This window comes from Pteropus medius, unplaced genomic scaffold, assembly GCF_902729225.1.
Source record: "Pteropus medius unplaced genomic scaffold, Ma_sr-lr_union100, whole genome shotgun sequence".
NCBI lineage: Eukaryota > Metazoa > Chordata > Mammalia > Chiroptera > Pteropodidae > Pteropus > Pteropus medius.
This window is the reverse complement of record NW_024355990.1, coordinates 10,918,561-10,933,590: the sequence shown is the minus strand read 5'-3', so window position 1 is coordinate 10,933,590 and position 15,030 is coordinate 10,918,561. Positions and strand designations below refer to the sequence as shown.

The 15,030-nt window shown below is 52.6% G+C and overlaps 1 protein-coding gene across 1 annotated transcript in view; it reads right to left on the bottom strand.

The window, feature by feature from the left end:
• Positions 1–1,784: 1,784 nt before the first annotated feature.
• PRKCA (protein kinase C alpha) overlaps positions 1,785–15,030 on the bottom strand; it is a 375,347-nt gene continuing 362,101 nt past the window's right edge. The window contains exon 17 of the mRNA XM_039859924.1: positions 1,785–8,402. Coding sequence (XP_039715858.1) covers positions 8,238–8,402 — 165 coding nt within the window. The 3' untranslated portion in view covers positions 1,785–8,237. The remainder of the gene's footprint in view (positions 8,403–15,030) is intronic.

Sequence of the window (15,030 nt, the reverse complement as noted above, 5' to 3'; positions counted from 1 at the left end):
CAGTCTGGTTTACCCTCCCCCGCTGCTCAGCTGCTCTCTGTGAATTTCTATTTACAGAACATCCATCTGTAGTCTGCCGGGGGTCCCCACACACCTCCAGTCAGTCCTGTTCCTAGACTCTGAGGTTGGCTCGATAATTATCTTCACATCGGGAATCTCCTAATCAGCTTTCTCACGGCCCCCTTTCTCAAAAAGGACAGACAAAAAGCCTAGAGCCACTCTCATGTCACGGCGCCACCCTCTCTGGTCTGATGGGGACCAGGGCCGAGGTTTCTGCCCTCGTAAGGAGAGCTCACCCTTCCTTCATGGAAGCCCCTGTTCTAATGCTTCGGATTCACGCGTTTAGCCCTCACCGTAGCCCAGTGAGGTAGGCACCATTCCAGACGGGGAAACCGAGGCATGGAGAGGCACGAATAGCTCACTCCTGATCAAACGATTACTGAGTGGGACACCAGGCAGTGTGGCTGCAGTTTTACTCTTAATTGCCACCTAGGCTGCCTCTCTGGAGATGGGTGAGGGATGAAGGGGTGTGACGGGGAAGGAGCTGCCAGCTGTCGCTGTGTGTGAAGGAGGTGGGCATGCACACGCACCAGGACCTCAGCAAGGACCTGGGCATTAGAAGGAGGAGGAGCGTGTGCCCGTAAGTGCAGAGACCACGTCCAGCTGAATGACCTTCAGAGTTGACTCGGCACGGGCTGCTGGCCCAGCCAGTGGCTCCCTTATGTTGTATTAGGTGTGTGGGACAGAGGGACAGGCTTCCAGGGACAGAGGGACAGGCTTCCGGGCACAGCTGGGCAGCTGCAATCCCAAGACTGGTATTTTATCAAGTCCTGATGGGACTTTCTGTCCACCTCCTGGTGCTCAGGTCGTGTTCTTGGCCTCCGCAGGGCCAGGAGGACCAGCCACATTAGATGTTGCTGAGGTCGCTGCCCTTGGTAGTCCACTTGGTGAGCTGGAAGCAGACTCTGGAGGACAGGGACCGAAGCACAGGCAGCTTTGGGTGCAGAACACGCTGGGTGGCCTGGGAGGTGCAGGACTGGGGTCTGTGGGTGAGGAGTAGGCCTTGAGCACAAGGGGAGAGCCGTCCGTAGAAAGGGGAGAGGAAGCAAGCGAAGATGAACTTGGCCCAGGCTGACTCTTGGCTTTTAGAAGGGCTATTTTGTTGTCATTGCTTTTTCATTCTTTTTGAGGCTAATTCCCTAAAGAGTGTTGAGCTTGAAGACACTGGGTATGCTGAAATATTCCCTGTTTCATGTTTGAAAATGCGCCCCTGTTTTTCACCCAGGAATAAGTACAGGACGAGGGCCGCTGACCCTAAAAGTGGTGACAGTCCTGAAGCCAAGTCCCCAGTGCAGCCAACAGGATGTATGAAAATATCTATTTCTGGAGAAAAATTCCCGAGATTTGAGCTGAATTCCTTCTGAAATCCTCCTCCCGGTGGAAGGGCACAGTCCAGCGTTGGATGATGTCCCCACCGGCTGTTGTGTGTCCCCTGTAATCTGGCGGCGTGGGAACGTAAGCCGCATGCAAGTAGACGGTGCCGGCCTGCTTCTCTACCACGGCCCAGTGCCTGGCACAACTGTCCCCGAGCGGTGCTCCAGGAACAGCCCAGAATGAATGAATGAATGAATGAATGAACGAATGCATGAACTACCCCTACTTTATCCCAGTAGCTGAGTTTCAATTCAAAGCCTGAAGTATTTTAAGAAGAAAAAAAGTGAACCTAAATGGAATGTGTGTGCAACGCGTGTCCAGATGCTATGAGGAATGCAAATGAGACCCAGTACACTAAGGAATGATCGTTATATTTATTCATACACAATTAATGTATCTAACAAAGCATATCATGCAAACAAAGATTAGAGGTCATACGGACTGAGGAAAGCAATATGCAGTAATTTATACATTCATCTTGCCCCCTATAAACCAAATGTCATTTGACAGCTGAATGGCCTCCGCGTTTTGTCAGTAAGTACTGACACAGAATGAAAAACCTCAGCCTCCATCTCTTCTCCTCCCTCCTTCACACATATCAGGGGTCTTACACCATGTTTTTCAATGAATGATTTAAACAAGGCATGCCCTCCACACACACACACAAAACATCATGTAGCAAAAGCAATGGTTTCAAATGTTTCTGACCATCTATAAAAGTTATTCTGAAAGACCCTAATAGAAGGGCTATGAGGTGAATTATTAGACCATTTAGACTTAAAAGAATAACTGCCTTCATGTATGATTTTTGAACAGTCCATTAATTCCCTCGAGAAAAGAATCACATTCTTCCAGGAAGAGTATCAACAAAAAATCTACGAACAATCACAGGAATAAATACTCCTAAAGCAGAGGAGACAAAGACACAGTTGTTTAATCAGAAAATGCGAAGCCACCCTTTCGTCTTATTTTAGAAAAAGAGGTTCTTATAAAGTGGACTCGATACTTATTTTCTGAAAAGTAGGATTCTGTCTACTCACATAAGAGATGAACTCTGGAATAGGCGCCAGCGGGCATGCTTGCTGTTGCCTCTTCTTTCTTGGGGAGAGTAACGTGTTTCTGAACTGCCCGGTGGGCAAAATCTTTGTAGGGCATCTCTGAATTTTCACTGAGTGTGAGAGACATAGGTACCCTCCGGGGACTGAAGATAGAGCTGAGGATGTGCCCACCCCCTCCCACACCAGAGGGGGTCACAGAGCCTCGCCGAGCAGATAAAAGGGCCACAGGGACTCCCGAGAATGCTGTCCTGGGCTGCATTTGGAAGGGGGGACAATAAAGCCACCTTTCCTACAGTCTGAACATTTCTAGACCTTAGACGGTTGTCCCCAGCATCTACTGAAAATACGGAGGGTGCCTGTCTGCCCCTTGAACTTCCCCCTGAACTTCTGGTCATTCCGATGAGGACTCCGGACCCCACCCGCAGGGCAAAGTCCTGCAGTGGGAGTGCAGGTCAGGGGGGCTCCAGCTGGCCCCTGCCCAGGCCTCCTGCAGGCTCCCCGCGATGGGGATCTTATCAAATTATCAGAAGTTTTATTTTAAAAACTCATTTTAAAAGGATTATTAAAGTTCTCTATAAAAAAGTACAAATAGCCCAGTATATCCAGTTGTTCTATTGTGATTAACAAATTCATTTCTTCCTTAAGGTTTAAAAAGAAGTCTTTGGAAGGTGTGGGCCTTAGTGGAGGGTCATTTGTAAGGCTGTCTGATGGCTGAGTTTGACCTGCACGGCTATGAACTGACACCTGATCACACAGATCAGAGGCGCAGGGATCCTGGACATTCACTTTGAACCTCCCCTACATAGTCCCTGACATTACAGAACGAACAGAATCGTGGCTGACACCATTTCCGGGTGACTGCCTTCAGGCATGAATAACTCAGGCAACCTTTCCCCACTTTCTGCCTCTTCTGACAGAAATATGTAGCATCCCCTAGATTTGCGGCATCGGCCCAAATGAGAAATGACAGAAATGTTTAAGGTCTGCTATCTTTCATTAAAAGGAGGCCAGCAACTCGAGGAAAATGTTTTAAAGATATTCCCCAAAACTCCTTGTCAAACTAGTATGTAGCCACGAATACCCAGAGTGTGCCTCTCCTTCCCTCTGTCGTGCCCTCGCTGTTCCTGTGACCCTCATGGTCATCACTCTTTGGGTCCCTGGCCCAGTGTCCATTTCATGATCGTGACTGTGGGGTAGCAGGCACTCCTGCCCTTGCTGCGTTTAAAGAACCAGGAAATGGTGTGATGTACACACAAGAAACAGGTGACTCCATAAGAGCAAAGTGAGAAAATGACGATCAGGTGGTGTAGCCTTTCTGAGGCTTTTTAAAAACCTAAGCCTCTCACTTCCCCTGCCCCCTCTTCAGCACAGACAAAACTCTCAAATTTCCCTTGCTGGAAATTTGGAGTCAGGTGGGAACTGCAGGGCTGCTTGGTTTCGCTACTTCTCCATCCAGCCCGGGCTGTCATAACGCTCAGCGGAAAGCTGTAGAAGAAAATGGGTGGGAATCTCCTGGCTTCCGGGGCACTCGGATGGTTTGGCTCAGCCCAGAGCGCTTTGAGCTGCCTCTACATAGGGAGGGAAGGGGGCTTCTAGCAGTTGGTGAGGATGCTGCTGGCATTTGGGAGATGTTTTCTGAGGACTAGGCTGTATCCCTGGCAACACACTCACTCTCAAGGACCAGCAGTCGGTGATTTTCGCCTGCACCAAAAACCTCCAATGGCAAGCCGCTGGAAATGGCAGGAGGCTTCCTTGCTAGGATGCCCTTCCCTGCCCCTCCCTCCTGGCTTCCTCCTACTGCAAGCCTCCTTCCCGACACACTCGAACCCTGCTCTTTGCTAAATTCCTTACCCACTTCTGCCTCTGCTGACCTCTTCCTTCTCAGAATGTCAGTGGGTGGCTTCTCTCGGGGTCTGCACGCCCACTCCAGCAAGTCACCGTGCTCTGCTAATGACCTGATGGCTCCGCGAGGTGCTCAACAGTCATTTGCTGGTTTGCGTGAATCTTGGTCTTTCGTAAACTTTCAACCAACCATCTCAGGTCACGCTTCCAGAGAGCTCTCAACCCTCTGACTTCCTACCGAAATTCCTAATAAGAAAGCCTTATACGAAAAAACAGTGATTCTGCCTTAACTTGTACAGGTCATGGGGATGAAAGTAAATGTGTCGATGAGCCATCATCTCGGTTCTTGGGGCCTCATATCAACTTTCTGAGTTAGTTCTTGCCTTGAGTGAACCCCGCCTTTATCCACTGAGGACTGCACCTGGCAGCACACTCTAGATCCTTCCATTCAAACCAAGCACCCTGTGGCTTTAGAAAAGACGCCACGCGCTGACCGCCCACTGGCCCGCAGCCTCAGAGGGGAGCCCCGCAGAAGCAGCAGCCGCCATCCAAGGGAAAATGAGGCAAGGCAATTTGATGGCCTTTCAGAGTCACAGACCGGCGAGGCCGGTGGAGACTCAGATTGTGCTAGATTCTGCCGGGGGCGTGGATAGAACTGGTGACAGGGGCGGTACTCAGGGGCCAGAACTTCCTAGAGTCCCCCAGTCACCTGACCCTTCAAGGCATCCTTCTCATTCCAGCCTGTAACGGGGCTGCTGCAGTTAAAACAGCAGCCCCTTCCTTGTGCTTTTATTTCAGACATGGCCCCGAAGCGGGACGATGCCAGAGAATTTTATAAATCGACACTGTGGCTAGAGTCTTGTTAATGGTCACCCACGTGCCTTATTCCTTCAGCAATAACCATTCTGGGCTGCCAAAATCTTTCGAGCATCAGCCTTTACCTCAATCCAGCACATAGCACAGCACCGAACAGGCGACATCATGACAACACTTCGCCGGGCCCTGGTTTCATACTGCTTTCCCCCTAAGTTTGTCCTTGAGCCCGCTGTCCCTCAGGCAAAGTGCTGGGCCCCACGGATAGAGAATTTTCTTTGAAAACTTCGTCACACGTTCTGAAAGAATACCAAGCCGGCTGAGATGCTAAATATGTTTCCTGGAGAAATATAAATAATTTGGGAATGTGTCGGCCGTTTCAGGGGAAGCCTGTGACCACTGCTGGCCTAACACAAGCAGGAGGCATGGGGCTCGGGAGCAAATGGCCCACACCCCACGTGTGCTTCTCTGGGACTCTGTGCCCTTCTGGGGACCTCCTGCTGCTCTGTTCTGGGGCATGGTGACTGGCTCTTTTGTTTCTCAGGCTCTTTCTATAAATTGGTCCCTTTTCTATCAGACCAAACGAGGTGCACCTGGGGAAGAAATGTCCCCACAACGTGCACTGACCAGCAGGACTGCAGCTCTGGGTGTGCTGGGTACCCTTGGGAGTTCTGAAGTCTACGGTTCATCAGAGATGGCAGAGGAAGACACTTTTCTCTGGTCTGACCCATTCTCTACCCATCTCTTCCTTCCATCGGGGGTTCCCGGGACAGGCTGGCTCTCTCATCTCAAAGCCCCCTCCGTGGTCACATGTTACATACATTTCAGGCAAAGAGCCAGAATAAAATCGAGGAGGCACTTAGCTGGAAGATGCTTTTGGAGAAGAGGAAGAAACAAAGCAGCTTTCTGGAAGGACCACTAGCAGCTTCCATTCTGAACATTCTTCCTGTCGTAGGAGACTGGCTCCTCTGAGGACCCTGTGTGAGGACGGTGTCTCACCACTGAAGTGCTTCTTACAAGGCTGCAAAGGCTGGTTCTAGCAACAGCTGGAGAGAGAATCTGTAGCCTCTAAAAGGAGTCTGCTCAGAGCTCCGGGGGTGGCCGTGCCCAGGGGGCTGCAGACGGTTTGTCTCGTGAAGTCTGCACGTGCTGGAACAAACGAGCAGGTCCTTTCAGAGGCGGCCAGCTGGACAGCACGCTCCTGGCGTGTCCACACACACAGATCGGGAAGGGCACCTTCCCGTCCTACCCCCTGTCGCTAACGGTAACGAGGCTGAAAAAAAGGAAAAAACAACCAACCAACCAACCAAAGCCCAGGGGCGGTGATGACACACATCTGCTCAAACGTACTCGTCACACTGGAGTCAAACACTTCCCGCTGTCCCCAAGAGGAAGCGTGGCACAGGAACCCGAACAGGAGATGCTGTTAAGAAGCTAAGAGAGAATCTCATCTCAGAAATAACCCCCCAAAACTTTTGTTTGCGAGTAGAATCGAATATTTATATATATGTGTGTGTGTGTATATATATATATATATATGCCTAATTAATCATGTAAATTAGCCATTCATTTCTGAAATTAGATCTATGTTAAAAAAATGAATATCTCCAATACAGCGCCAATGTGCAGGGCACGCATGGGGCGGGGGCAGGGAAGAGGAAGCATGGCAGCAAAGAATTAAACTCAAACTTAATCATCAAAGGTTAGAAACAAGAGCCTTCACAAATATAGCACAATTGTGTCTTATAAAATTATTATATAATACTCTCTTTATACTTGATACGATTATATCAATAATATAGATTCACTTGTTATTCAGGTTTATTATAAACATGCAAAATTCATTGCATGATGCATTTGCAAAACATATGAAAATCCTTCTCGCAGTAAAACATCTTTGAGCTGATATGTATCCAGGTTTCCTGATTCTACAGGTCCAGGTGTGTCATTCAACATGAACTAGAAGTGGGAACCAAAACCATACCGGTTTTCATCCCAAAGGGGATGTCAAGGGCCAGAGCTGGGAGGGAACTCCATCAGCGGGGACTGCTGCTAGCTAGCGTCAACGCTTTAAGTTACTGTACACCGTACTCTCATAAACGACATTGCGGCCTATTAAATAAATAAGTACAAAAGGGGGTGGGGCGCACACTTCAGCTTCTCGGGAAGTAGGTAGCAAAATATCCGCACGTGGGGGAGGGGGTTGGCTAACAACGCTGGCGAGTAGCGCCATGATTGCTGATGGCACCCCGGGTCACAGAATAATCTCCCAGAGATTACAGTGGACGAACGTATGCCCTGGTTTCTCCTTGATTTGAAACGATTTCATGTGCTCATTTAGCAAAGTCCTTAGAAGATTTGGCCTCTTAAAAAAAGAAATGCAAGTATCAAGACAGGTAATCAGCCGAGTAGGGTACAACATGACAGATTCACCGAACCCTCATCTGAGGTTTTCTTTCTCTCTTTTTCTAAAGTGGTAACCACCGGATGATGATGGGGTATGACTGTCAACGTCTGGGAACAGGGAGCTTGCAAACGGCGCCCAGGCCCCTCGGGGTTTAGGAACGGTGTCCGCTGAGGCAGAGGACAGAAGCGACACAGATGCCCACCCCCGACCCCGCCCTGCTCACTCTCTGGGCGCCTTGGGGGGAGGGGTGTCCAGCCCGCTGCGCTGGGGGGGGGCAAGTTCATTTCCACATCTCTGGTGGGGGGATCCTGATGGTGAAAATCCGACAGCCAGAGGATATGGAAAATATATCAAATCGTACCAAAAAGGGGGCAAGAGTCTGTTTACTTTCTAGGAAGGGTTGATCTACAGCCAGAGGTGACTTCTACATGATTAAACTGGACACTGTACATTATCATCTTCCACTAAGATAATGTTCTTGGTTGTAAGAGAGAGACCCTGAACAGTTGGTCGCATTCGGACAAATAACCCTACAATTTTCAGGCCTCCATCTGGAACAAGGAACAAGGCTGTGGCCTTAAAATTTTAGGGTTAAGAATCATTTCTCGCTGGCTGGGGGGTGGGGGGGGGTGGGAGGGGCAGGTGCTGGGGGCTGGGGAGGCGTTTGTTCTGGTTGGTGAGTTTCATACTGCGCTCTGTAAGATGGGGTGCACGAACTGGGGGTTGACGTACGAGAACCCTTCGAAATCAGACTGGTCTATGTTAGCAATGACCAGCTGGTCGGGAGGTGTTAAGACAGGCTGCCCTCGTGTGAAGAACTTGTCAAAGTTTTCTGCTCCTTTGCCGCACTGTGGAGAAAAAAGAACAGGAAGTTAGGTCAGTAAGGGGCAGGAAACAGGGAAGCAGCTGTCCCAGAGCGCTCGGCAGGGCGGAGGGTGGCCCGGGATGGGGGGGAGGGGGCGGGGCTGGTTAGGCGGGAGGATTCTGGAGGACTTGCAGGCCTACTGGATTCAAAAGCCAAGCACAGCGAACGACAACGGAGACTCACTCGGTTGTAAATCTTCATTCAAATACCCCAGTCTGAAACCCTAGGTGGAAATGCACTGCTGACAGTCAGGGCATCGCGAGGGCACTGCCTCTTCTATTTCTTTTCCGTGTCACAGAGCAAGCGGGGCTATGAGCATGGATGCCACACGCACGGGACCGTCGGTCACGGTTCCACGGCGGAAGGCCAGGATGCCGGGTGGGAATGCAGGCGGACGGCCCTGAACTGCGAGGCTCAGATTCTTCTTCTCTTCCAACAAGGGGATGTTCTAAAAGCCTCGTCTCCTAAATTCACCTTTAACCGGCACCGGGGTAGGTATGGTGGCAAGGTTGGGACATTCACCCTGGGGCCCGGCTGGACTTCAGCATGTCTAGATATATCTGGTCAGCGGGCAGACGGGTGGACACGGGAGTTCATTAGCAGGGTAGCCTTAGGCTGGCAGTTTGTCCTGGTGCCGGAGGAGGCACCGCCAAGCCCGCTGACTGTCTTGGGTAGTTCTCTCCTGCAGGTCCAGCCGGGCACTCAACGCAGACGGGGCTGCAGGGCAGAGCTGCCCTGTGAGAGGCTCTGAGAAACACAGCAGCTTACACGACGCTGCCGGCAGCCCGACCCCACAGAGGGAAAAAGGCTATCCTCACTTTCTCAGCCACCCCGAAGGGCTGTGGCGTGTCGACGCCCCCAGGATCCCCGGGGGACTCCGAGACAGGAGGAGTCGGGAGGTGCGCTGGTGATGCAAATCATGATACTCCACACGTCACGAATGCTCACCCTTCTACCTGCGGACGCCACAGGGCGACGTGAATTAACTCTGAGTTAACGGACATTTTAAACTAGCCGGGCATCCCTGGATCTTTCGGAGGATGGCTCTAGGTCAACTACGAAGCGGGGTCCATCCCATTCTCCCACCTGTAAAACGGGAGCACACCTGGCCGCTCTGGAGGTTAAATGTACGGCGTTTGGCACACGACTTGGCTGATGGTGGGAGCACCACACCCCTGCGGTGATTTTTGTAAGGCCAGTCTGGCCTCGGGGGCCGTCCTTTCTCACCCCCTTTCCCACATCTCTTCCCCACCTTCTAGAAGGTTTCCTTGAGAACCTAGTTCCATTATGCTTTTTCCACCCTCCTTTCAACAGCGAAGCAGGGGTCACTGATAACCGCCTAGGTGCCCGTCGTGGTGGAAGGCGTGCCGTAAATTCAGAGTAAGGTCTTCCTAATAGGCAGCTTTCCTTTCTGGGTTGTTTTCATTGCCATAACTTGCCACCTGCTCTTAACTGGAGGCGGTTCAGACCAGGGACCGGTGGGTGGGCACGCGAGGGGCGGGGGTAGGCAGGACGGGGTGGAGGGGATGGTTCGGGGCCCTTCTGCGGAGGCCATACTACCTGTCCTGCTCATTATGTGGGTCCTGCCCCCCGTTCCCAAAGGGGCTTTTCCTCGGAGGAGCACAGCGTCAGCGGAAGCGGGGTCTGCAGTCGGCATCGCCCCCCGCCCCGTCCCACATGCGCAGGCCGCTCTGAACCACTGAAAAGCCTCCTTAAGGAAGAAGGGCACAACGTTTCTTCCCAGGAATGAATCGAGAACCAGCACTGGATTCGTCACTTCAACCAACCAACCGACCAACCAGCCAGCCGGGACCACCCCGCGTGGAGCACCACGTACAGACACTGCTGTGACAATGAAAACAGCTAACGAAACAGCCCTCTGCTGGAGATGCTGGTGATGCTCCCCCAGGGGTGAGTCTGCATGCGCCCCGTCCTCGGGGACATCTGCCAACATCTGCATTTGTTTCCGGCTGCCGTGACTTGGGCAGGGGTTGTGACTGGCATCCAGTGGGTAGAGGTCAGGGATGCTGTAGAAGTCAGTGCACAGGACCGCCCCCAACGACAAAGAAGGGTTGGTCCAAAATGTCACCTGCACTACTGTTGAGAAACCTGGGATATACCAAAAACGGTAACGCAAGGCTGAGTTGGTCCTAAGGTCAGGGTGAGGCCGAATGAGGAGCTCAGGCAGGAACAGCCGTACGTGACGGCAGGGAACGAAGGAGCTGCAGAGGCCCAAGGTGAACGTCCTGTCGGCGCGCGTCACGGCCTCGGTGGATTTGGCTTTGAGAACGTCCTTTGGGAACCCAATTAATCAAAACCCATTCAAGTGACTCGACCGTGGGTGCTCCCGGGGCCTGGCATATGTGCTCCCTTAACAAGAGGTCACTGGCATTTCTTTTACAGTTCACTAACCAAGAGAAGACGAACAAGAAGGAATTCCAGGAAAAATATAAAAGAAGGTGGTCTCTGAAAGGAAGAGGAAGGCAGGCCAAGGTGAGACGTCCCTCTCCTGGCTGGAGAACTGTCTGTCCAGCTCTACATCTGTCCAGCTGTTCTGGGAAGAGACCGCACAGAAAAGGCGTTTGCAGGAGTAGCGTCTTGAGGGCACTCACGGATCGTCTTCCAATGGGAAGTTCCAGAAAGCATGGCTTAACTGCCACAGGAAAGTAAAAACGAACAAACAAACAGAAAACACCTCCCCAAAGAAAACCAAACCAAAAAAGCCAACTAGAAAAAGTTTCTAAGATCAAAAAGGGGACCATGGAAATGTCAACACTGAGAAGCCTGGGGACGGAGACGGATGGTCCAGGACATCGAATTCGAAAGCTGCTGTCCAGAGGAGGGTTAATCCTGAGGGCGGCCATGGCTTGGGCAGCCAGGGACTGTGCCACATGGGGCGGAAGCCCTCACTGCTAAAGCCTCCCGCTAGGACCGCCCCGAAGGCTGCGCTAAGGGGCAGTGGCGGGGACCAGCCCAGGCAGGCGCGGCTCAGGGGCAGCACACACAGTGGGAAGGCCGCCCCCCACCGGACGCCCCTTCCTCCTCTTCCTCCCTCTAAATCTCGTTGGACTTTCCCTGATCCCAAAGAGAGAGAGATCGCGCGTTAGCAGACGAAGGCCTTTCTTAAACCTGTCCCCGCAGGCCAAGGGACGGGAGGCTGGGACGGGTGGGGGGCAAAGGGCAAGAACGGAGTCTCCGAGTGTGTCTCAGAGAGGGCGGGACGGAAGCCTGGACGAGCTGGAGGCTGGGCCTGCGACGCGCACAAGGTCCAGGACACGGAAGGGGTTTATGCCGAGGGAAACCATGCCGAGAAGTCGCTTTTCCCCGACAAGGGGCGGCGGGCGGTGAAGGGACCCGGCTGTTCTCACCACAGGTTCAGTCCTGTGAGAAACCACTAATTTTTCCACCATGGAGGGTCTCTTAATGCTTTATAAATGAACCCACCGCAACTCTTCGTGAAATCGGAGAAGACCTTGATCTACTTATTTTTTGAGATGGTTGTGTGAACGACTATTCACCTACTGAGATGGATCCCTGGGAGAAAAGACAAACAATGGCTCCCATAAGCAACTGTGTTTTTAAGGTAAAAAAGACTCTTCCCACCACCTGTGAGCCAACCCTGCTCATAACCATCAGCTTGTGGGCCAGCGGCCTCAGGTGCCGTCCTGGACCTGAAAGCGAGTAAGAAGAGGCAGAGACAGGCTCAGGGGGCACCCAGTGGTACCTGTGAACGTGTGAATGAGCACGTGAGTGAGTGAAAAATCGAGCTGGCCAGATGGCAACGCTCCTCGGGATGAGGTGGCAATGGCCACTGGAAGGGCAGCCTGCACCACGGTCTGTGACAACAGGCGTGTTTGGGTTGGCCACGGCCTCAGAGCTGTAGGCCACTTGACAACACAGAGGAGCTAAAGGCAGCATTTATGACTTGAGAGCGAAACTCCTTGGCCGAACATGCACTGTCTGCAGCTCCAAGGGCCACCTGTGCCTTTCACCAGATGAGGCTTTTGACACCTGGTTTGTAATGCGCCACACAACTGGTGTGGGGCAAAGATGGAGAGGGAGAGGCGGCCGCACCTAACTGGGTCAGCACGTGAGCCCGGACGGTTCTGCGGGCGCTCCCTGAGACCCGACGACGTCCGTGTTTACAGGGCCACAGTAGACACCCAAGGAAAGACGGATGAGGGCTGTCAAAAGCCCAGGGTATGGTTGTGGGGAACTCACTGCACCTCTTTGTAAAAGCAGAAATGGCGATGTGAAAATCCACCTTTCACGGCTGTCGTGAGGATTGGAGGAACGAGTGTGTGTGCGCAACCCTTTCTAAATGATCAGGAGTGACACTGACCCAAAGGTCCAGCATCGACGGCAGGCTCCCGGCCCGTGAGCAGCGTGCGAGCCCTACGTGAGGCGTGAATGAACGCTGCTGACAACCTGCCTCCCTTCCTGAGCTCCGGGTTCAGCACTGAACTCCGTCCTTGTTCTGACATTCCTACCCATTTGCTAAAAATCATTAATGAATAACATGAAATCGGGCGTGGTAACGACGTGACAAGGCACGGACAGATGACAGCCTGGCTGGAATTTAGGATGGCAGCGATGCCCGCCCAGAGCCCCACGTGACACACGGGCCGCTTACGACCCTTTGCATGCCGTGTAACGGCCGTGGGGGGCTGGCGGGGGTGGGGCAGAGCCTGGCTGTGGAGGTGGGCTTCTCGGCTCTGACTCTTACCTGGGAGAGGCCACTGAGAGTGAGCCACACCTGTGTTGGTCTCAATTCTGTCCTTTACCTTGGCGTCTCAGTCACGTAGAGTATAACCCACGGTCGCTGGCATGGGAATTAGGGGGAGTGTGAGTAGCGTGAAAACATCTCCATCACAAAGCGAATCCAAACAAAACCCACATGAGCAGGGAGAGCGTGGGACACACCGAGCGAAAAGGCCCGTGGGGACAGGGAGCAGGAAGGAAGCAGGTCGAGGGCGGAGCCTCTGTGACGACAGAGGCGGCTGGATGTGCTCCGTCTTGGGGAAACCGTCAGCCACATTTCCAGGCCCGGTTCCAGGGGGCTGACCGAGCGCTGTGCATGGTCCCAGCAGAGCGTGTTAGTAAGGACACCGCCAGCGTCTGCGCGTGGTTTGGCACTGTCTTGATTTGATTAAACAACCAGCGGCAGAAACGTGTGGGCACGTTCTGCCCTGGGCCCCCTGGGAGGTCACCTCCGCACCGCACCGCGGAAGCACCGGGCGAGGGAGCCGGGGCCCCACGCGTCTGCCCCTTGCTCGGATCGGCATGCTCAGGGGATGGTCCGTGCACGGCCCACACAAGCGCAGCACACGCTGAGGGTTACAGAGTGAGGTTAGCTTGCTCGTTTAGTCACCCGAGGTTCTGGAAATGTGCTCACCGAAGGCCTGGATGACCACTGAAGCCAGTGCGTTTTGGTACAGAAAGTCTGGAGGATAAGAACGGACAGGGGAGAGTATTTGGGAAACAGTCAGTGCCTGGCCTCGGAACTCGAGATCGGAGTGGCCCGTGTAAAGGACACTACAGACCCACAGGAGCTGACAGGGAAGCACCAGCGTGTGGGAGATGCAAGGTGCAACACGGAGTGTGTGGCGTGACCCCGCCTGTGCAGACGTGCACGCGGCTCTCTGGACGGTTCCAGAAATCAGTGAACAGTGGGGCCGGGAGTTGGGGAGGGGGAGAGAGTGTCTGTCCACTGACTATCCTTCGCGACTGCTTGTCTCTTTCACCACACAGAGCGAGTATCTTAATAACTTTAAAAAAAGGAATTAGGACCTCCTTCACCTCCTGCCAACACCACCTGTGGCGAGAGACTGGAGGCAGGCTTTGGTTTCTCAGACAACATTAAACAGTACTTGTCTCCCCTGTCGCCTTAGAAAGGGACCGTTCTGGTCCAGAGAGAGCGGTTTTATCGATGGGTTTTCTGACAGACACAGGCTGGAAGGCACAGGTTAGGTGAGTGGATTCTTGCAGGTGCCAGAGTCGCGTGTGTATGAGGTGTGACGGGGGAAAAGCTCATCCTGCACTGTGTTCTATGGAGCAAAACCACACACTCCTTTCGGTCTTTTTTTTCTTTTCCCTTTGGGTCTTGATGCTGATGGCCAGCTTTAGACCACTGAAGGCTCCTTTTCCAAGACAGGTTGCTGTAGTAACCACTGTTACCCCGGACCTCTGCTTCAGACAATGGGAACTTGATTCGCACAAATCAAGGCACACAGGGTCTGCGTTTATCTTGTCACTCACCACGGAAGCTCCCTGAGGCTTGCCAGAGAGCTGCTTATTTATGTTGATCGTCATCTTAAATGTCTCATTTCTTCCCATTTCTCTTTCACGCAGAAACGTATTTGGGAGAGTGGTTATTAATGAATAGAAAGACTACTTGCCTCTCCCCGGGCAGAAGATGCTGTCTCAGGCTGGTTTAACGGCTTAAATCAAATCTAAGTACACCGTGATGTAGCAGACTCTGGTCTCCAAAGGCCGATTAGTGTTTGCATGTTGTCGGCGAAGCCTCCCGAGTGTTGAGGATCTCAATTTTAATTAGGATCACTGCTTCTGGTTCCACTGAAAGGCCAAGAGAATCACCCTCCTCGCTACCT